We start from the raw sequence: 21,815 nt of genomic DNA on the forward strand, positions 1-21,815 counted from the left end.
ACTCTAGCAGAATTAGTCACGAGCTGACCAATTGGCATGTGTCAGATGAAGAATCTTTATCTGACCATCGCTATATCTTTTTTGAACATTTAAATGTTACTTCGCAAACATTGCGTTTCAGGAATCCTCGGTCAACAAACTGGGATCTTTATACTGATTTGGTTGCAGCCAAATTTCATGGATATTCACCATCCATTGACACTCCAAGTGATTTAGATGATGCCGTTGATACTACAACGACCTTCATCATGGAAGCTTTTGAAGAAGCATGCCCTCTACGGTCTGTGAAGATCACAAGAGGAACCCCTTGGTGGAACTCTGATCTGGCGAAACTCAGGAAACAATGTAGAAAGAGTTGGAACAGACGACGTTCGGCTGGTTCGGAGGCTTTCAGGTCGGCTCGCAAGGCCTACAGGAAAGCTCTCCGGTCTGCTGAACGATCCGGCTGGAAAAACCTTTGTACAAATGTTTCCAGCTTGAGTGAAGTCAGTCGGTTAAACAAAATCCTTGCGAAATCTAAGGATTTCCGGGTGAACGAACTTCGTTTGCCAAATGGCGATCTGACTTCCTCTGATGAGGAAGTTTTGGAATGCTTATTCAGCACACACTTCCCTGGATGTGTGGATATTACATCTTCGGATGATCCTGATGTCTTTTCTTGTAGTTATGATTCTTTAGCTTCGGCTCGGAGTATTGTAACTATAGAATCGATTGAGTGGGCTCTCAATAGCTTTGCTCCTTTCAAATCTCCTGGGGCAGATGGGATTTATCCTATTTTGCTTCAGAAGGGATTTGATTATTTCAAACATGTTTTGAAAAAACTACTTGTTTGCAGTTTTGCTACAGGGTATATTCCCAAATCCTGGAGGGATATTACTGTAAAGTTTATTTCGAAAGTGGGTCGTGCGTCGTATGAAGAAGCAAAGAGTTTCAGACCTATCAGTTTGACCTCTTTTCTTCTGAAATGCTTAGAACGCATTGTGGATCATCACATCCGTGATGTTCATCTGGCCAACGTGCCTCTTCATGTGAACCAACATGCCTACCAATCTGGTAAGTCCACTGTGACTCTTTTACACAAGGTTGTTTACGATATCGAGAAAGCATTCGCTCAAAAGCAATCTTGTTTGGGCGTTTTCTTAGATATCGAGGGTGCCTTTGACAACGTGCCTTTCGATGCCATATTGGAAGCCGCACGGAGTCATGGTATATCTCCAATGATTTCCAATTGGATTCACCAAATGCTCAAAAACCGATATCTCTTCTCGACATTGCGTCTAGCAGGGATTAGGAAATTGAGTGTTTGTGGATGCCCCCAAGGGGGAGTCTTATCACCGCTTTTGTGGAATCTCGTAGCAGATACGCTATTGAGGCAACTCAATAATAGCGGTTTTCCTACTTATGGTTTTGCCGACGACTACCTAACATTGTTAGTTGGTATGTGCATCAGCACCCTTTTCGACCTGATGCAAAACGCCCTTCAGGTAGTTGAGGGTTGGTGTCGCCAATATGGCCTTTCGGTTAATCCGAGTAAAACATCTATTGTTCTTTTCACGGAAAGGCGAAACCGTAATGGCGTTCGACCTTTGCGTCTCTTTGATTCTGAAATCGATGTTACTGAACAGGTAAAGTACGTTGGAGTCATTCTTGATTCCAAGCTTTCCTGGACACCTCACATTGAGTTCAGAATCAAGAAAGCTTGTATGGCCTTCGGGCAATGCCGGCGTACTTTTGGTACAACTTGGGGTCTAAAACCCAAGTATATCAAATGGATTTACACAACTGTGGTTCGGCCAATATTGGCTTATGGATGTCTTGTGTGGTGGCAAAAGGGCGAAGTGAGAACGGTCCAATCAAAATTAGGCCATCTCCAAAGGATGTGCTTAATGGCGATGTCTGGAGCGTTCTCTTCAACTCCTACGGCAGCGCTAGAAGTTCTCTTTGACGTTGCCCCACTACACATTCATCTCAAACAAGAAGCCCTTTCTTGCACTTACCGGTTACGGGTACTCGGTCTACTAGAGGAAACTCCTGTGAACCGCAGTTCAACACACACCTCGTTGTTTCCACTTTTGGTGAATTGGGACAAAATTGTCCTTGCTCCAAGTGATCTTACAATTGCTTGTAATTTTCCATATAGGACATTTTCCACGAAATTCCCTTCCCGGGATGAGTGGACATCTGGTTATCTGGAAAGAAGTATTTCAGACGGCATCGTATGTTACACTGATGGCTCCCTTCTCGAAGGTCGAGCAGGTGCTGGTGTTTATTCTCGTGAGCTAAGGCTGTATCAGTCTTATTCACTTGGTAGACACTGTACCGTTTTTCAGGCCGAAATCTTTGCTCTTATGTGCGGAGTGCAATCAGCACTTCAGCAGCACGTAATGGGCAAAGTAATATACTTCTGTTCAGATAGCCAGGCTGCTATTAAAGCACTTGCTTCGGCCAACTCCAGGTCGAAGATAGTTATCGCTTGTCGAACTCAAATCGAGGAGCTGAATTCAGCAAACGCTGTTCACCTTCTATGGGTACCTGGTCACTCTTCCATCGCTGGAAATGAATTGGTTGATGAGTTAGCTCGCTCTGGAGCATCACATGACTTCATTGGCCCTGAGCCAGCTATTCCGATATCGAAGTGTTGGATTAAGCTTCAGATTCACACCTGGGCTGTCACTCAACACAGACAATATTGGAATAGTTTGGAGTCATGTCGTCAAACCAAATTGTATAGTGCTGAGCCATCTCTACGGGTGGCGAAGTATCTAACTAATCTGTCTAAGCAGAATTGCAGCATGCTGGTCAAAGCATTGACTGGCCACTGCCGACTCAGCTATCACATGGCGAATATTCAGCAAGCTGATTCATTTGCCTGTGATAGCTGTGAATCCGATTATGGAACTTCGTATCATTTGATATGTAACTGTCCAGTTTTCGCGCAACTGCGTTTCCGAGTATTCGGTAAACACTTATTAAGTGAAACTGACTTCAGAAACCTGAATCTTCAGGATATTCTGTTGTTCTTGACCCGCTGTGGTAAAGAGCTATAGGCTCTCTTTCGCTTTATGCGTTATTACAGTGCCCTTTTCAGGGCGCTGTTTGAACCCATTGTGGTACGCTTGTGCGTTAGTACCCTCTTCCAGGGTATTTTTCCTATTTCCCTACCTGTCCATATCCCCATCCAAATCCTTTTTCCTTCCTTTTCCCTCAGGTAGATGATGAAATAGGCTGTTATTTTGGCGATGGCACAAATGTCCCAAATGGAGGATAACGTGCCTCTGGAGCCGGCCTTCTGATACCTGATTGTGCACAACCACTTCCAAATATATTTTCGAATAATGTGTTCCACTTTGAAGAATTTGCCTTTAGATGGTATTCGCCATACAATATTTTTGCGATTTACTTTTAGCGATTTTTCGCGCATAGAAGCTAGCGCCACATTGGTCGATGCGGAAAGTAGGAAAACAGCCGATGTAGTTAATTCATTGGACGCTGTACTTCCACGCTGCTGCCTCCTGGAAAAAGTTTACTATATGCGTGAAGGTCCGATTTTTTAGCATGGGGAAGCATAGGAAGTCAGTTTTTTTAAATTCAAAACAATATTTAATTAGAAGCGGGTTGGAGTACGTGCTGAGAAATTCAATTAGCAAACTTTTTAGCATATAATTTTGATTAAAAAGTTTTTTTTTCCCAGATCGGGTACTAAATGCCTAGAAAACGAAGATTCTTAACTCGTACATCAATTCGTTTTTAATTAAATAATGTTTTGAATTTTTTAGAAGCATTTTAAAATTGACTTCCTATGCTTCCCCATGTTAAAAAATCGGCGCTTCACGCACATGATCAACTGTGGTAATTTGCTTCGTAGTCCCCAATATATGTAAGATTGGAGTAAAAAGAGCATAATACATTCGCGCGGTCACTGCGATCACTTCCAATCGAATTTTTACATCTGGTTCCTTCGAAAAAGTTCTTCTAGGAAATGCATACATATTCATTAGGGTGGATCAAGCTTGTATGGCAAAACCACATGTCAAAAAGTTCGATGGGCCCCCTTCTCATTTCGTTCTATATGACGCCACAATGCTCTGGTCAAATTTTCAGCTAAATCCGTTAACATTAGGGCGGTGCTAAACTTGTTTGAAGTTTGTATGGGAGTTTATTTGGGAAAACATCGTTTTTTGCAGTTTTCTTCTGAAGGGGTTCCAATTTCCATTAAAACACGTAATCGATCCTATAGAAATATAGCCTGGGATATGCCGAAAAACTTTGTCGAAGACCGCTACGTGATCAGACACTTGCGAAAAAAGCTATAGCCTAGACAATACGTGCCCATTCAATGGGATTTTATTGCTATTGTTATTCCTTTACATGTTGAATGTTAAGCACCACCAGATGGTCTGCGTGTAATATCTTTTCCCACAAGCTTTGGATGACTTTGCGGTCTTCGACAAAGTTTTTCAGCACATGTGAGACTATAGTTCAATACAATCAGTTATGTGTTTTAAGTAAAAATAGTGCCCCTCATGAGAAAAATGCTAAAAATGATGTTTTCCCATATAAACTGAGCATGAGCATGAGCATGATTGACCGCCCGCGGTTGCTCCTCTGTTATTGCAAGGACAACTGCATTTACACAAAGAACCAACAGATGATGCTTGGGATTAGCTTTCTCTTCATTGTGTAAATGCTGCAATCCCAATACTTTTCAATAAGCAATACCAGCGCCGGCCGCGTCCGAATGCAGGTCAATTGAGGATAGGGAAGGAAATGATGACATGATTCTCGCTTAGGCCAATAACCGAGGAATTCTCTGCGTTACTACGAGAAATCACTAGGAGTTTGGACAGGGGAAATGGAGATGTGTTGAGGATTTCGACGTGATAAACGAATGTAATGTGTTGATTCGCGATTAATAATGCGCTCGCGAAGAAATACCCTTCTAAACCTTGGACGACGAACGCGATCTATTGTTGAGGCACAACTCACCCTACATAAGTTATTCATTCGCAACTAAGGAGTACACAATGCTAAACACCGACGCATCTGTAGTTTGCGTTTCCGCGCGAGAAAATGCTGAACGCGATCGATTCACAAGTATTAACAAAATAACACGGGATAAATAAATCAGAAAGATCTTACCGCATGGTTCGCCGTCTATCTTTTACCGACCCTCTCTTTTTTCCAGAAATTCATGCAACGTTTATTTGAGTCTTTATTTAGACATTATTTAGTCTTTATTAGACATTTATTCATTTGGGCTAAAATATTACAAATGTCGACACCGAAGATGACGAACCATTCAAATTTTTGTGTACATGCAAAAAATGAAAGAAAAATATTTATTACCAACTAAATGTGCATTTGGAACTAGCGCCGACACATGACGTGACGAACTTTTCAATATTTGTTAGATAAATACACAAAACCCAGTGCAGAATTTATACATCCTATAGCATTAATTATTGTGATAAAATGGAACGAGCTCACCAATAAACATCCTTCGAAGTGTCCAGTGCGTATGTGCTGCAGCATCTTCCACAAACTGGCCTCGAAATCACACTGAACCGCTACAACAACACACGGGTACGACGATGTGCACATTCAAATTGTCGACGACGACGCGGCCGATCCGAATGAAAAAAGAGGCACTTCCACTTTGCCTCCAAAAACACACTTAACCGCCCCGTACGAAGACGAGCACGCACGCAGGACGACGACGCGATGCAACGACGAACCAAGACAGACTCGATGTTTTCCCATATAAACTCCCATACAAAATTCAAATGAGTTTAGCACCGCCCAAATGTTAACGGATTTAGCTGAAAATTTGACCAGAGCATCGTGGCGTCATATAGAACGAAATGAGAAGGGGGCCCATCGAACTTTTTGACATGTGGTATTTTGAGCCACGCTACTATTCATGCTTCATAAGTGTTTTAGAGCTAGTTTCATATAAAAGTCAATAAAAACTGGGAAATTAGGGCAAAATGAGTAGGATAATGGGGTCTCCAGTTAGCCTAGTGGTTAAGGCTATGGATCGCCAATCCGGAGACGGCGGGTTCGATTCCCGTTCCGGTCGGGAAAATTTTCTCGACTCCCTGGGCATAGTGTATCATTGTACTTGCCACACAATGTACAAATTCATGCAATGGCAGGCAAAGAAAGCCCTTCAGTTAATAACTGTGGAAGTACTCTAAGAACACTAAGTTGAAGTGAGGCAGGCCAAGTTCCAATGCGAACGTCGAGCCATAAAGAAGAAGAAGAAGAAGAGTAGGATAATGATCCGTACGGTCTGTTCAACCACTTTCATTCGATTTTCCAGACAATTTTACGCCTAAAACTGTTCTGTTCATTTTATGAACTGGATGTGCTCATAAGATACAGAATTTAGTGTCGGTTTGCACTACTTCTTTTTCCACTGTGCTGCAAGACGACCGCTCAATAGCGGTTTCCCATTCGCTTTTTTTTGGAACGCTATTTCGGCCGTTTTTGTTAGAGCCCTAATAGCGTTCACCGTCGATCGACCCTGGGTCTCCAGTTAGTCTAGTGGTTAAGGCTAGTGATCGCCAATCCGGAGACGGCGGGTTCGACTCCCGGTCGGGAAAATTTTCTCGACTCCCTGGACAAAATGTATCATCGTACTTGCCTCACAATATACACAAATTCATGCAATGGCAGGCAAAGAAGGCCCTTCAATTAATAACTGTGGAAGTGCTCAAAGAACACTAATTTTTGAAGCGCGGCAGGCCAAGTCCCAGTGGGGACTTGTGAAGAATTGTGAAGAAGAAGAAGTCGATCGAACCTTCCGAAAGCCGAGCTGGTAATCCGAGAAACCAGAGTCATCGGTTTTCTCGGTATAGACCATATATAGCCTCCATGTAGCCTCGACAGAATAATCCGTTCTAACAATTTCCCGGCGATATTCAGAAGGCAGATAGGTTTGTATCCCGAGTTTGGACAGTAGAACCAATCTTTGGCTTTTCACCTCTCCGGAGATTCGCTTCTGTCTACGCAGAGTCATTCTTAACATGTCAGGGCTAGTCTTGTTTGATTTAAGAGATCGAGTCCGACCTGTATTGCAATGAGCTCGTCGTTTGTCATCGGGGCGACCGCGCTTTGGCCGGTTTGGTCATAGGAGACGGGGGCCCATGGTCTTGTATCGTGTCGCGAGAACAACATTTTTATGACATTTTGCAGCATCTCGGGGAAGCGTTCTTAGGGTGCTCATTCGCCCTTCGTTTTTGCAACGACGAAATGTTTAAAATGCTTTGTCAATGTTTACTCTAGCAAAAATTGCGGCACCCCTAAATATCAACCGAAAACGCTCATTTTTGCGCAGCTCACTTATTGCGACATTTGCACCCATTTAGACTCGGCCGAAATTCATTATCATCACAGTCGAATTTCGCACACGACTTCGCAGCGGCTGGCATACACAAATTCGGTTGAGTTCATGACAGGGGCGTCGGATGCACAACAGGTAAACAAAATAAGTTTGATTAGTGCGAAATTTCGCTGGGAAATGATTCAGTGGAGATTCTCAAATTACCACAGTAGTCTAAACATTAATGAGAAACCCAATATTTCGACTAGCAGATCATTTTCCACTTAGGAAATCAAATCCCGGAGAGATTTTTCAAAATTAGTCCCACCCTAATGTACTATGCTGTGTCAAAGATCGCGATTCATAACCTTCATGAAATTAGATATGCAATATTTACTTTCATGATGATAGCAATTACATTTAGCTAAAGGCTTATTTCCCTTCCCATTCTCATTGCAGCCAAATTAACCAGTGCAGGGGTGGTCGTCGCTCGTTCCTGAATGACACTCTAATCTACCGTCGATCAACGCTGCCGATTGCTGATTAGATTCAACGCGTGGACATCCCACATTACCATTGCACGGAAGATTATCATGAGATGATGCACAGCTGAGTGGTTACGCTGGACGGCTGGCAAGACGCGAACGGGCTCCTGAGAATTGCTTTTTAATTCTCAGTTTGCATACGCTGCGACTCGAGTGCGGAAGGCGTTTCTAACGTTTGTGTTGACTCTAAGACGCCGAAGGAGCAGAGATTGCTTGAAGAAATAATGCTAACTGTCTATTAAACGGTGACTGGAGGGCTGTGTAGCCGGTGTGATTCTGGGATAAACGATAGTTCCGTGTCAATGTTCTGATCTGAGGTGTGTTTTGTTGCACGTGAAGTAAGAAAATTCCACGATTCGTTACGAGGAGTGCCGTGTAGATTACAGGATTCGAAAAAAGTGCCTTGAGATTAATCACGTTTTGAATGCAGCAGTAACAAGACACGAGAGTCGATCGGTTAGCTCCAGGATATATTTCGCTACCAGTCATGGATATCACGTTCGATAACATCAACTACACCGTTTCGGTGGGCAAGAAAGGTAAGTTGAATATAATCTATCGATAAACATTGCATGTAAGCAATTAACGATGTTGCTATTTTGTTTTTTTTTTATCAGAAGTATATCCTACTGGGTCATGAATAATCATTGGCGTAACTAGAGGGGGGCCAGGGGGGCCAGGCCCCCCCCCAGAATCCGCCAGGCCCCTCCCCCAGAAATTTTTCATTAGTTTATATATGGAAATTAGAAAAAAATCTGAAAACCACTGTCGTGGTGACAAACATAGATCTATATTCTCAATTTAGTTGAAAATCGGGGTTTTCGACAAGCGAAGTTGGATTTTTCTCCAAACCCGTGCGTCGGACCTAACTTCGGAAGTGGTGCGCTGTATTGCAAACAGCTATACAGCGCACCACTTCCGAAGTTAGGTCAAGTCAAGTCGAGTCAAGTACAAGACACTGAAGACGACCTTACAGTTGAGGTCGAAATACGTATCTGTCAAAGGATGCAAACTCTTAGTGGAATTCAAAGGAACAGTACTTAACGCGATTTTCTTTTTATTTACAGATATTCCCCTAACAAGCCCAGGTTAATCATCATTATGAACGGAATATTGAAATTTTTTAACTAACCACTGAATATTTTTTTAAAAAAATCCCGAGAGAAATTTCGGAAGGAATCATTACAAGAATTCTCGAAGCAATACCTGCAGGAATCCCTGGAGTAATTTGTGAAAGTATACCTGGAGGAATCCCTGGATGAATTCCTGGAGGAATCCGAAAAGCAATTATGCTAGGAATTTCAGCAAAAAAAATCTGAAGAATCCGCATCAGAAATCCCTGTAGAAATTACTAGAAAATTTTTTAGATGAATCCTTGGAGGAATTTCTGGATGCATTCCTGGAGGAATCCTTAGAAGAATTCTTCAAGAAATCGCAGGAGGAGTTCCTAGATGTATTTCTGGAGGATATCCGGGAGAACCTTCTGGAAAAATTCCATGCGGAATCTCTGGAAAAGTTCCTGGACCAATGCCTAGAGCATTAGGGGATTTTTTTCATTATCGTACATATTGGTATGAAGTTTCTGAAGGTTAATGAAATAAGGTAGGGATCATATATATTTGAAAAACTAAATTGAAAAAAATCAGGGTTGCCTAATTTTCCGGAAAACTCCAGCGAAAATCAAACATTTTCCACAGACACCACCTACTTTGAAAAATAGCATCATAGGCACATTTTTTTTTGTGAAATCATAAGCAAATTTTCTCAGCAATTCCAAGATGGATTTCTGGAGGAAATCCTAGAAAATTTTTAGGACAAATTCCTGGCGGATTCCCTGGAAAAGTTAATGGATTGATTGATTGATTTGTCTTTTTTAAAGAGACTTTCAGCCATTGGCTCCAAAGTTAATGGATACATTTCTGAAGGAGGTATCCCTGGAGAAGTTCCTGGAGTAATGCCTGGAGCATTAGAGAAATTTCTGATGAAATTCCAAGATAAACTTCTAGAAGAATTCCCAGAGGAATTTCAGGAGGAATTCCAGGAGGAATTCTTGAAGGAATCTCACAGAAGAATCCTTAGAGGAATCCCTGCAGGAATTTCTGGTATATTCTTGGAGGAATTCCTGGTGAAATTTCTAGAAGAACTCGTGAAATAACTCCTGGACGGATTTCTAGAGGAATCCCTGGAGTTGAAATTCATGGATTTATTCCTAGATGAAACCTGAAAGAATTTCCGGATGAATCCCTTGAAAAAATTCCTATAGAATTTCCTGAAGAATCTCCTGAAAGAGTATCGGAAGCAATCTCTAAAGGATTTCCTGCAGAAATTCCTGGAGGAATGCTGAAGGAATTTCCGAAGAAATTCCTGGATCAATTTCTGAAGAAATTCCTGTAGGAATTTCTGAAGAAATACCTACGGTAAATCTTGGTGGAATTTCTTGAGGAGCCTCTGAATTCCTGGAAGAATCTCTAGAGGAATTCTGGAAGGAATCTATGGAGAAATTTCTGAATATATTCATAGAGAAATTCCCAAAGAAATTCCTAGAGAAATTCCTAGAGGAATTCTGAGAGGAATTTCTAATGGAGTTCCAGGAGAAATTTCCAGAGGAATTTTTGGAGGACTTACAGGAGCAATTTCAGAAGGAATTTCTGGAAGAATTACTGGAGAAATCATCGGAGGAATTTCTGGAGGAATCCATGAAATAATTCCTGGAGGAATGTGTAGAGGAAACCTCGGAGACTAAATTCCTGGATTAACTCTTGGGGGAAACCCTGGAAGGATTTCTGGAGGAATTCCCGGAACAATTCCTGAAGGAATTGCTGTACGAATTTCCGAAGAAATTCCTGGAGGAATTCCTGGATCCATTCCTGAATAAATTACCGAAAGTATTCCTGAAAAAATACCTGGGGTAATTTTTGGTGAAATTCGTGGTAGAACTCCTAGAGGAGTCCCTGGAAAAATGCCTGGATGAAATCCTGGAAGAATCCCAGGAGGAATACCTGGAATAATTCTTGAATAAATTCCAGAAATAATTTGTTGGGAAATTTTTAAAAGAATCCCTTGAGGATTTACTGGAGGATTCCTGAAAAAATATTTGAAGGAATTCCTAGAGATATCTCAGGAGGAAATCATTCAGGAATCCCAGAAAGAACTATTGAAATACTTCTTGGATGAACTCCGAGAGGAATTCTTGGGGTAATTTCTAAATGAATCCCTGGAGGATTTTCTAGATAAATTCTTGGAGAAATTGCGGTAATAATTTCTGAAGGAATCCTGGATTAATGCCTGGAGGAATCCCTATAGAAATCTCTGGAGGAACTTCTGGAGGAATGCCTGGAGTAACCCCTGGATAAATTTCTGGAGACATGCCTGTATCAACTCCTGGAGGAATCTCTCGAGAAATTCCTTAAGAAATCCCTGGAGGATACCCTGGGGAATTGCCTTGAAAAATCCCTGGTGAAATTCCTGGACTAATGCCTGGAGTAATCTCTGGATACATTTCTAGATGAGTACCTGGTGGAGTTTTCAAAAGAATTCTGGGAGCAATCTAGTGGAGTTTAGAGTTTTTAGAAAAAACTCCCGAAGCAATCTCTAGATGAATTGCTGGAGAAATCCTGAGATGAGTCCATGGAGAAACTCCCAGGAGAAATTTCTAAAGAAACCTCTCGAAAAAATCCAAGAAGAATCCTTAGAGAAATTTCTAGAGAAAATTTTGGAAGAATCCCTGGGAAAATTCTTTGAAAAATCCCTGGAGGAATCCCTGAAGCAATTTCTGGAGAAACCTCAGGAGGAATGCCTGGAAAGTTCTGGACAAATTCCTGCAGGAAGTTCTGGATAAATTCCTTGCGGAATCCCAGGAAGAATTCCTGGATTAATCTGTAAAGGAATTTTTGTGGAAATTCCTTGGAACTATCCCTGGAAAAAATCTTGAATGAATTCCTGGAGGAATCTCGAGAGAAGTTCTGGAAGCAGTTAATGGAGGAATTTCTAAATAAATTCCAAGAGAAATTTCTGAAGAAACTCCAAAAGAAATTTCTGAAGAAAATCCAAGAGAAATTTCTAGAGGAATTCCCAGAGGAATTTTTGGAGGAATTCCAGGAGGAATTCCTGAAGGAATTGCGGTAGTAATTTCTAAAGGAATTCCTATGGGAGTTCCTGGATCAATTCCTGGAGGACTTTCTGAAGGGATTCTTGGGGTAATACTTAAGTAACCTCTTGAGGAATTCCTGGAGGCATCCTTAGAGGAATTTCTAGAGAATTACTTGGAAAAAATCCTGGGGGAATTCTTGCAAAAAAAAAAAAAAAAAACTGGAGGAATCCCTGAAACAATTTCTGGGAGAACCTCAGGAGGAATTCCTGGACAAATCTCTATAGGAAATCTTGAGGAAAATCCGTGGAACTATTCATGGAAGATTTGCAGGAGGAATCCCTAAATGAATATCTTGAGAATCCCTGAATGAATTCCTGGAAGAATCTCTAGAGGAATTCTGGAAGGAATCCATGGAGAAATTTCTGAAGGAATTCAAGGAGAAATTTTTAGAGGAATTCAGAAAGGAATTTCTGGTGGAGTTCCAGGAGGATTTTCTGGAGGAATTACTGCAGGAATCATCGGTGGAATTCCTGGAGGGATCCATGAAATAAATCCTGGAGGAATGTGTAGAGGAAACCTTAGAGAAGAAATTCCTGGAAGAATTTTCGGAGGAATTCATGGAAGGATTCCTGGATCCAAACTTGAATAAATTCCTGGAGTAATTCCTGAGGAAATATCTGGGGTAATACCTGGAGAAATTCTTGGTAGAACTCTTGCAGAAGTCTCTGGAGAAATGCCTGAATGAAATCCTAGAGGCATGCCAGGAGGAATACCTGGAATAATTCTTGAAAAAAATCCGGGAGGAATTTCCGAAGGAGCTCCTGGAGGAATCTCAAGATTCATTCCTGATGAAATACAAAGTTCGATTTCTGAGGGAATTCCAGAAGGATTTTCTGAAGAATTCTCAGGGGAAATACTGAAGAAACCGCTGAAATTCCTGAGGAAATCCTGAAATCCTGGATTAATTCCTGCGGGAGTTTCTGATGGAATCCCAATAAGAGTTCTTCTAGAAATGTTTAAAATAATCTCGGAATTCGTTTTTGTAAGAATAACAGAAGAAATTTCCGGTGAATCCCTGGAGGAACTCTGGAAGTAATTTCTGAAGAAACCCGATGAGGAATCCCGGAAGCAAGCCCCATTAGGAACTCTTTATGGAATCTCAGGAGAGCTTTCTTAGCGAATACCTGGAAGATTTTTTGTAGGAATATTCCTGGATAAAAAAAATGATGAAATCAATGTCTGCAGTAATTGTTGAAGGAATACTAGGATCCCTAGTGGAGCGGACCTGGTGGTATGGTTAGAACACTTGACTATCACGCCGAGGGATCGAATCCCACTCCCGACAAACTCACAAAATGTGACTTCTTCCTTCGGAAGCGAAATAAAGCGTGGGCCCCGAGATGAACTAGCCTAGGGCTAAAAATCTCGTTAATACACATAAAAAAAACTAGGATCCCTAAAGGTTTTTTGTACAAATTTTTCAAGCAATTCTTGGAGTGTTTTTTTAAGAATCTCTATGTAAAATTTTCTAAAAGAATTTCTGGAATACATTCCTGCAGAAATACTTCGAATCATTCCAGATGTAATTATTGGAGCAATCTCTAGTGGAATTTTGGAAGGCATATATGGAGATATCCCTGTAGAAATCTCTGAATACCTGCAGAAATACCTTAAAGGATCTCTGGAGAAATTCCTGAAGGAAACTTCGAAAAAAGCACTGGAACAATTACTGGAGGAACCTCTATAGATATCCCAGGACAAATCCCCGAAAAAATGTTTAGTGGGTTCCCTAGATGAATTCTTGATTGAATTTCTGGAAGAAGCCAAGATGGAATCACTGAATTAAGCTATGAAAAAAAATCTTGGAGGAATTGTTCGTGCTCATATAGTTTACAAAACTATGAACAAATCTGAAACAGTCATTTTGATTACTCAAAACTACAATACTGATTTGCATATTCATTTATCGGGCGCCCATCCCGCTTAAAATTCATCTCAAGTCAGGCCCCCCCTGGGCCCCCTCCAGGAAAAAATCCTAGTTACGCCAATGTGAATAATAGATTTAAAAATAATCTGTAGAGCGAGCCAAACCACGAATGTTTTGAAATCAAGTTTTGTTGCGTCATCAGCACCCCATTATGTCGGGTTCCCTCATCCCAAGCTTTGTGACGAAATCCAAATTTGATTGCTGGATTGTCCATTGAGGAAAGAATTCCCTCGCACAACAAAGATAGAACCAACGGGCAGCGTAGTATTTTTGAGCCAAAATGACGATGTTTTGACCACAAGATAGATTACCTCGGTGAAGTTCAATGCCACGGCGAGGCAGTAAAACAGGAAAGAACTGAATTATCGTTGTTTTAATCTGCGCGTCTTATTTTTATGGTCTCAAACTATGACCACAAAGCCATTAGGCACTGTCGCGACCCACTCATGACGACCAATCCCACATTCAGTTTCGCAATGTGTTTTTCCTCCAGATGCACGTAATTAAGAGTTGCGGCGTTTTCAAAGCATTTGATGGTTTGTTTACTTTGTTTTAAAATACAAAAAAATGCCCACATCTCAGACAATAATTCATACTGCGACATTCAATTATAAGAATAAGCTCAGTAAACTTTCAAGTTGTATTTTGATTTATTATAGGATTGCATTTCATTTCATTCATTTATTTATCAACCATCCCTCGCCATAACACCCGCTTCACGACTGCAGTCGTCAATCTCGGCCGCGTCCCACATTTACCAAATCGCACGTTCTATCTGCACCTGGTCCGCCAGCCCTGCACCCTGCCCTCCAGATCTTTTTGTACCATCCGGGTCTCTCGCGAAAACTAGCTTTGCAGGGTTGTTATCCGGCATACTTTCAGGTTTTGCCACTTTCAGGATGCTTTGCTCACCATAGAGTGCAGCGTGCTCGTGGTTTATTCTTCGCTCCACACACCGTTCTCCTGCATACCACCAAACATGATCCTAAGATATGCCGCTCGAACACTTCGAGTGCTTGCATGTCCTCCTGGAGCATAGTCCAGGTCTAGTGCCCATAGAAAACCACCGGTCTTATCAACGTCTTGTGCATGGTGCATTTGGTGTGGGGGCGAGTTTTTTTTTCGACCGCAGGTTCTTGTGGAGCCCATAGTAGGCCCGACTTCCACTGATGATGCGCCTTTGCATTTAACGGCTAACGTTTTTATCTGCCGTTAATAAAGATCGGAGGTGGACGAAGTCTTTTTTTCCTTCTAAACCATAGGGGGATAATTAGCTAACAGACACCCTAACATCTAGGATAGGGTAGTGTGGGGCTAAGGCCGTTTTCTACTACAATAGTAAAAGCCAGGATTACTCGCTCCTCGTATCCACTTAACACATTCCTATGGTCGCCTAACCCTACGTCTCTCCGGAACCACCAAGAAGGTATTGCTTCAGAAAGGGGCTAGTGCACATCGCACCATCAATGTTAGCTGCGTATCCTGCAGCGACGAACATCGATGACTCGCTCTGAAGAGTCCATCACGGTAACATGCTGGCGCTTAGCCAGTTTCCCGAGTGGTCCTCACCACTCCCTTTGCCCTCGGAAGGCGGGCAGGGTCAACCCTGGCCGCGCCCAACTGCTTAGCAGACATCAAGAACTGATGCCCACGTGCAACCCGATCTGACCTGCCCGTAAGGAAGGGTATCACTACCCTTCAGGCCCTATCAGATGCACCCGAAGGTTGCAGACAACAGGGTCTCCACCTGCCCCGGCCCTTACCGGGCCCGGTAACCGCGGGCTCGGATCCAACCCAGTAGACTGACACCACGACAGCACCGCTATCGGGACATCCTCTCCGCGGCCACTTAATCGCTGTAAGGATCGATCTCGACCGCAGGGCACCGGTATGACCCAGGGATGATTTTTTGAAAAATCTGTATCACTCTTTTCAAAAATCTGTATCCCATACAAAATTTTGGAGATAAATCTGTATCCCATACAAAAATAAAATGGCCCATCAAGCTAAAAACCTGTATTTCATATAAAACGAAATCTGTACGGATGCTCAAATATAATATAATACAGATAAATCTGTATATATGTATGGCATTCCTAGTATGACCTACGAAGCCGACTCCGAACCTTTGGACCACCTCTTGTACCGCATCTGGACTAGCCATTCTCCGAGTCCACGCCCTGAAACCGTTGAAACGACGTTCCAGCCAAACTCATCTTTACACATCCTTTGGGCCAAATTGTCCGGAGTTGTGTTCTCCCCGCATGTGGCAAGCATGCGGTCACGCATTATGCAACAACGCGGGCACACGAACAAAACGTGTTCCACCATTTCCTCTAAACCATTGCACACTGGGCATTCGGGAGAATCCTCATCGCATGCCCGAAACGGTGTAGATACTGTCGGAAGCAACCATAACCTGAAAGGACCTGTGTCAGGTGGAATGTAACTTCCCCATGGCGCCTATTAATCCAACTATCTACCCTCGGTATCAACCTATGGGTCCACCTTCCTTTGGTGGAACTGTCCCACGCGCGCTGCCATTTGACCATATAGGCCATCCTGGCAGTCCTGCGTATGCCTCTTGTGCCGCGCATTTCGAAACACTCCATGTCCTCACTGATAAGAATGCTGATAGGCACCATACCAGTAATGACGCAGAGAGCGTCGTGTGACACGGTACGGTACGCGCTCGGAACCCTCAGGCACATAAGCCTGTAAGTTAAGGTGGCCCACACTTATATGAAAAACAAAAATTTCGAAAAATGCCAAGTCTTACATCCTATATCAGTTGTTTTGGACTCCCAGAAGCTACATTCAAAATTTCAGCAAAATCGGTTGAGCCTAAGGGGGCGCTCAAAACGCTTGAAGTTTGTATGGGAAAACTTGGCCAAATGTATGTAGAAATTTTAAGTTTTCGAATTTTACCGCTAGGTGGCGCTGTAAGCGTTCAATAATCAAACCCTTTGGTATTATTGTAGGTGACTATATACCAAAGAATTTTGTCGAAGACCGCAAAGTGATCCAACGCCTGTGAAAAAAGTTATAGGTACCCTAGGTAAAATGAGGATAAACTTTATTGTTGTTTTTCCAATACATATAAAGGAATAATATCAATAATGAAATCTCAATACTTTGCCTCACTTTGCCTAGGGTATAACTTTTTTCACAGCCGTCGGATTATTTCGCGGTCTTCGACAAAGTTCTTTGGCATATAGTCACCAACAATAATACCAAAGGGTTTGATAATTGAGCGCTTACAGCGCCACCTAGCCCTAGCGACAAAATTCGAAAACTTAAAATTTCTGCATACATTTGACCAAGTTTTCCCATACAAACTTCAAGCGTTTTGAACGCCCCTTTAGGCTCAACCGATTTTGCTGAAATTTTGAATGTAGCTTCTGGGAGTCCAAAACAACTGATTTAGGAGATAAGACTTGGCATTTTTCGAAATTTTTGCTTTTCATATAAGTGTGGGCCACCCTACTGTAAGTACTTTCTAGCTTCCGTCGGTAGGATTTAGTACTTAGCGCGGTGCCCCACGCCAGGCCGCCATACCTAAGTATGGACGTAGCAACACTAGCCAGAAGCTTGCGCTTACTGGCGTACACCGCAGAGCTATTGGACATCATCCGGGACAGTGCCGCAATAGCTGTGGAGGCTCTTTTACAGGCATAATCGACGTGGCTACCGAAGGTTAGCTTATCGTCGATCATCTCGCCCAAGTGTTTGACGGAGCGCTTTGACAGGATAGTGCACTCTCCTACACTGATCTCCGTCTGCTGCTCCGACCTCAGGTTGTTAACAACCGTCACCTCTGTCTTGTGGTGAGCCAGCTCCAGTTTCCTGGACCGCATCCACGCCTCCACAACCTTGATCGAGTGGTTGGTAGTCAACTTTACCTCCTCGATCGTTTCACCGTAGACTTCGAGCGTAATGTCGTCGGCAAATCCGACAATCACCACTCCCACTGGGTACTCTAACCTCAATACCTAGTCGTACATGACATTCCATAACACCGGACCCAGGATGGAACCTTGCGGGACTCCTGAGGTTATGTGAAAGCACTTCCGACCCACCTCCGTGTCGTAAACTAGTACGCGATTCTGGAAGTAGCTTCCGAGAATCTTGTACAAGTACTCCGGTATCCCCAGACGCTAGAGCGCATCGGCAATAGCAGCCCAACTGGCGCTATTAAATGCATTCCTTACATCCAGAGTCACTACCCTGCAGAAGCAAATTCCCCTCCTCTTAGGCTCGAGTGCTTTCTCGGCGGTTTTTGTAACCGACAAGATAGCGTCTACGGTGGACTTCCCCTTCCGGAAGCCGTACTGGTTACTCGAAAGACCATTTTCGCCCTCGGTGAACATCAACATTCTATTGAGGATGTTCTTTTCGAGCACCTTCCCCGCCGTGTCAATCAAGCATATTGGTCTATATGCCGACGGGTCTCCGGGTGGTTTCCCCGCCTTTGGCAATAGTACCAGGCTCTGCCTCTTCCAAGCTTCTGGGAAAACTCCCTCGCCCAGGCATTTCTGCATAGCAGACCTGAACATCTCGGGAGCCTCTGCAATAGCTACTTTTAAGGCCAGGTTCGGAACTTCGTCCGGACCTGGGGCCTTACCTACGCTAAGGGACTTAGCTATCCCCGCAAGTTCCGCATCGGTGACCCTCTCCTCATCGCCAGCCCCAGTCCCCGGCTGTCCTACGAAAGGAGGCCAAGGACTAGGATCATGACGCGGAAAAAGTCCTCCAATGATCCCCTCCAAGATCTCTGGAGATTGCTCTGTAGGAGCCATCACTCCTCTCGTCTTGGCCATAACGATCCTGTAGGCGTCACCCCATGGGTTCGTATTGGCACTCTGACAGAGACCCTCAATGCAGGCCTTTTTGCTTGCTCTTATCTCGGTCTTAAGCGCGGCTTTTGCAACGGCGAACACCACCCGCCGTTCGTTTCGCTCTTCCTCTGATCGTGCTCGCTGCATCCGCCGCCTAGCCCGTAGGCAGGCGCGGCGCAGGTTCGCAATCGCGTCGGTCCACCAGTAAGCCGGTGGCCTCCCATTTCTAGGGTGGACTCGCCTAGGCATGGTCGCATCACACGCACGTAAGAGCACCGCTACCAACTCATCGCCGTCTAAACTGGTTAAGTTTCGCTCACGGCGGAGCGCCTCCCTAAATACCTCTTCGTCGATGATGTCTTCCACCTGCGAGGGCTTGGCCTTGGCCTAGCCGCCTCTTCCTCTATTCGCTGTCTGCTGTTGTTGTAGTCGATACTGTAGCGAACCGCCAGGTGGTCGCTGTGAGTGTAGCCATCATCTACTCTCCAGTTCGAACTACTTGTTAGGCCAGGACTACAAAAGGTCACGTCAATAATTGATTCCGCTCCGTTTCGACTAAATGTACTCTTGGTACCGACATTAGCCAAGTCGACATCTAAGATGGCCAGTGTTTCTAGCAAGATCTGACCCCGCTGGTTCGTGAAACGGCTTCCCCATTCCACGGCCCAGGCATTGAAGTCACCCGCTATTACCACCGGCCTTCGCCCTGTTAGCACGGTCGTTAAGCGGTCCAGCATTTGCGTGAACTGCTCGATCGGCCACCGCGGAGGCGCATAACAGCTACAGAAGAAGACCCCGTTTACTTTGGCGACCACGAAGCCCTCATAGGTAGCAGACACCAACTCCTGGATGGGGTATTTATCCGTCGTCCATATCGCCGCCATTTTTCTGGTCCCATCCGCGACCCAGTTGCCGTTGCCGGCGGGTACCCGGTATGGGTCCGATATGATGGCGATATCCGTCTCCCACTCAGAAACCGCCTGACAAAGCAGTTGCTGAGTCGCATCACAGTGGTTCAGGTTCAGCTGCGTTATCTGCACTGTGATTTGTTGTTCACTGCGGCTTTCTTGAAGGCCGGGCATCCTGGACCACCCATCGGATGTCTGTTGTTCGAGGATTTCCCGGTACAGATCATGCAGATGGGCGGACTCGTGCAGCTTTGGGCCTTATGACCTTTAGCGCCGCATCGCCTGCACAGTTTGCGCCTGTCGGGGCCTTTACAGTCCCACGACTTGTGTCCTGGTTCCAGACACCTGAAGCAAACCTCTGGTGGCTCGTGGAATGTCAGGTGACATACACACCAACCCACCTTTATGCTCCCTACTTTAACGGACTTTTTAACGTCCGCCACAGGTAGCTGAACCAAAGCTATCTGTGTCCCTGCTGGCCCTTTCCGTAGCTTAACGGCTGCGGCGGCCACCTGCACATCGCACTGTTGCCGCAGTGCCGTGACGAGCTCTTCCACTTCGGTGATCTCATCAATGTCCTTGACCTTCAGAGTCGCCTTATGTGTCAGAGCCCTCACCTGCACACCCTCACCAAGGACCTCTTCTGCCAGCCTCTTATAGGCGGCGCCCTTGGGCTCTTTCTGGCGCTTCAGCTCCAGGATCATCTCGCCCATACGAGTACGTCTAATACTGCGTACGTCGGCTCCAAGACCCTCAAGCTTGGCGTCGCTTCGCATCATCTTCAAGACGTCCGAGTACTTGGACTGTTCCGTCTTGATGACGATCGCGTCGCCTTTCTCGCGCTTGGCACCTTGGCTTGGCGTCCTGCGCTACTACCTGCGGATTCGCCTTCTTCTTCCTCTTCCGCACTACCTTCGTCCAAGGGGGGTCCTTCCCTTGGATCGCCCTACTCTGTGGCTGTTGAGGGCCCACTAGCGGTCACAACCCCTTGTTTTCATCGTTCCGGGACGGGCCAGCCTTTTCAGGCCCACCCTTCCCAGCTTTCCGGGAACCCTGGCTGGGGTCCGACCTTCCGGCATTATTACCGACTTTCGGGGTAATGATTCGCCTGGCCTTGCGGGCACCGCCAGACAGCTCCTCGCCTGACGGTTGCCTCGCCCGCTTCTGTGATTGCTTGCCCCGTTTGTCGCGAGCAGCCGCTTCCGCCTTATTCGGACTTCCTGCGAAGGAGAAGGCCTCCGTTTGGGTAAACTTCGGCACTTTCTCATTTGCAGGCTCCGCAGCTGCAGCAGTCAGCAACGCGAGTGCCGCGTGCTCCTGCTTGGCATCGTCGATCGACGCCCTAAGTCGAAGCAAGGCCATTTTCAGGTCCTTGCTTATGTTCGACTTAGTGGACGCAAAGTCGATGATTTTGCCAAGCTGCTGCTCAGCCACCTCTATTGCGTACCGTACTTTGGATACTCGGTTGACGGCCCTCAACAACCACGCTCCGTCCATAACCTCCACCGGCTGGCTTGCCGGGAAGTGGACTGGAGCACCCACGCTTGAGCTGCGTACGCAACTCCCAGCGCCTATCTCCTCACTTCTACTTGTCGGAGATCTCATCAACCCGCTTCTTGCGAAGGGGTTGATCCCACCACTACTTCCACCTGAATTCTGATTGCTTGATTTGTTTGATTTCATGATTAATCCCACGAGTCGCACGGGAAAGAATGTCCACCACGCCAGAGCCCTGCATTAACGCGGTAAGGGACAGCTTACTGTGGGGGGTGCCCAGGTACCCCACAGGCTCCGTTAAAGATCGAGCATCTTTTTCACCCCCTCGATCACTCATTCCTCAGCACGGTTCGCTTGACACCTTGAATTGGGGTTAGTAGTCCTATTCTTAGCCGGCGACTACGCGGCTGACTCGCAAGCGGGGGGGTGCGTCAGGCCCCAGGACTTTCGTCCCTGCTGCCCTGCGGCATCATCTAAATCGCTTGAAGTGTCAATGGATGGTGAGTATCCATGAAATTAGGCCGCAACAAATCAGTGAAAAGATCCCAGTTTGTTGGCCGGGGATTCCTGAAACGCAATATTTGCGAAGTAGCATTTAAATGTTCAAAAAAGATGTAGCGATGGTC

At 44.8% G+C, this 21,815-nt stretch overlaps 1 protein-coding gene across 3 annotated transcripts in view; it reads left to right on the forward strand.

Moving 5' to 3' along the window:
* The window catches only part of LOC109433115 (ATP-binding cassette sub-family G member 1), a 214,966-nt gene that overhangs the window by 50,488 nt on the left and 142,663 nt on the right, over positions 1-21,815 (forward strand). For all 3 annotated transcript variants that reach the window (XM_029855594.2, XM_029855588.2, XM_062851161.1), the window contains exon 2: positions 7,784-8,408. Coding sequence is in view for 2 of the 3 variants with exons in the window: in XM_029855588.2 (XP_029711448.1) it covers positions 8,357-8,408 (52 nt within the window). In the remaining variant the exon portion in view is untranslated. The remainder of the gene's footprint in view (positions 1-7,783; positions 8,409-21,815) is intronic.

The sequence above is a fragment of the Aedes albopictus genome, chromosome 2 (genome assembly GCF_035046485.1).
Source record: "Aedes albopictus strain Foshan chromosome 2, AalbF5, whole genome shotgun sequence".
NCBI lineage: Eukaryota > Metazoa > Arthropoda > Insecta > Diptera > Culicidae > Aedes > Aedes albopictus.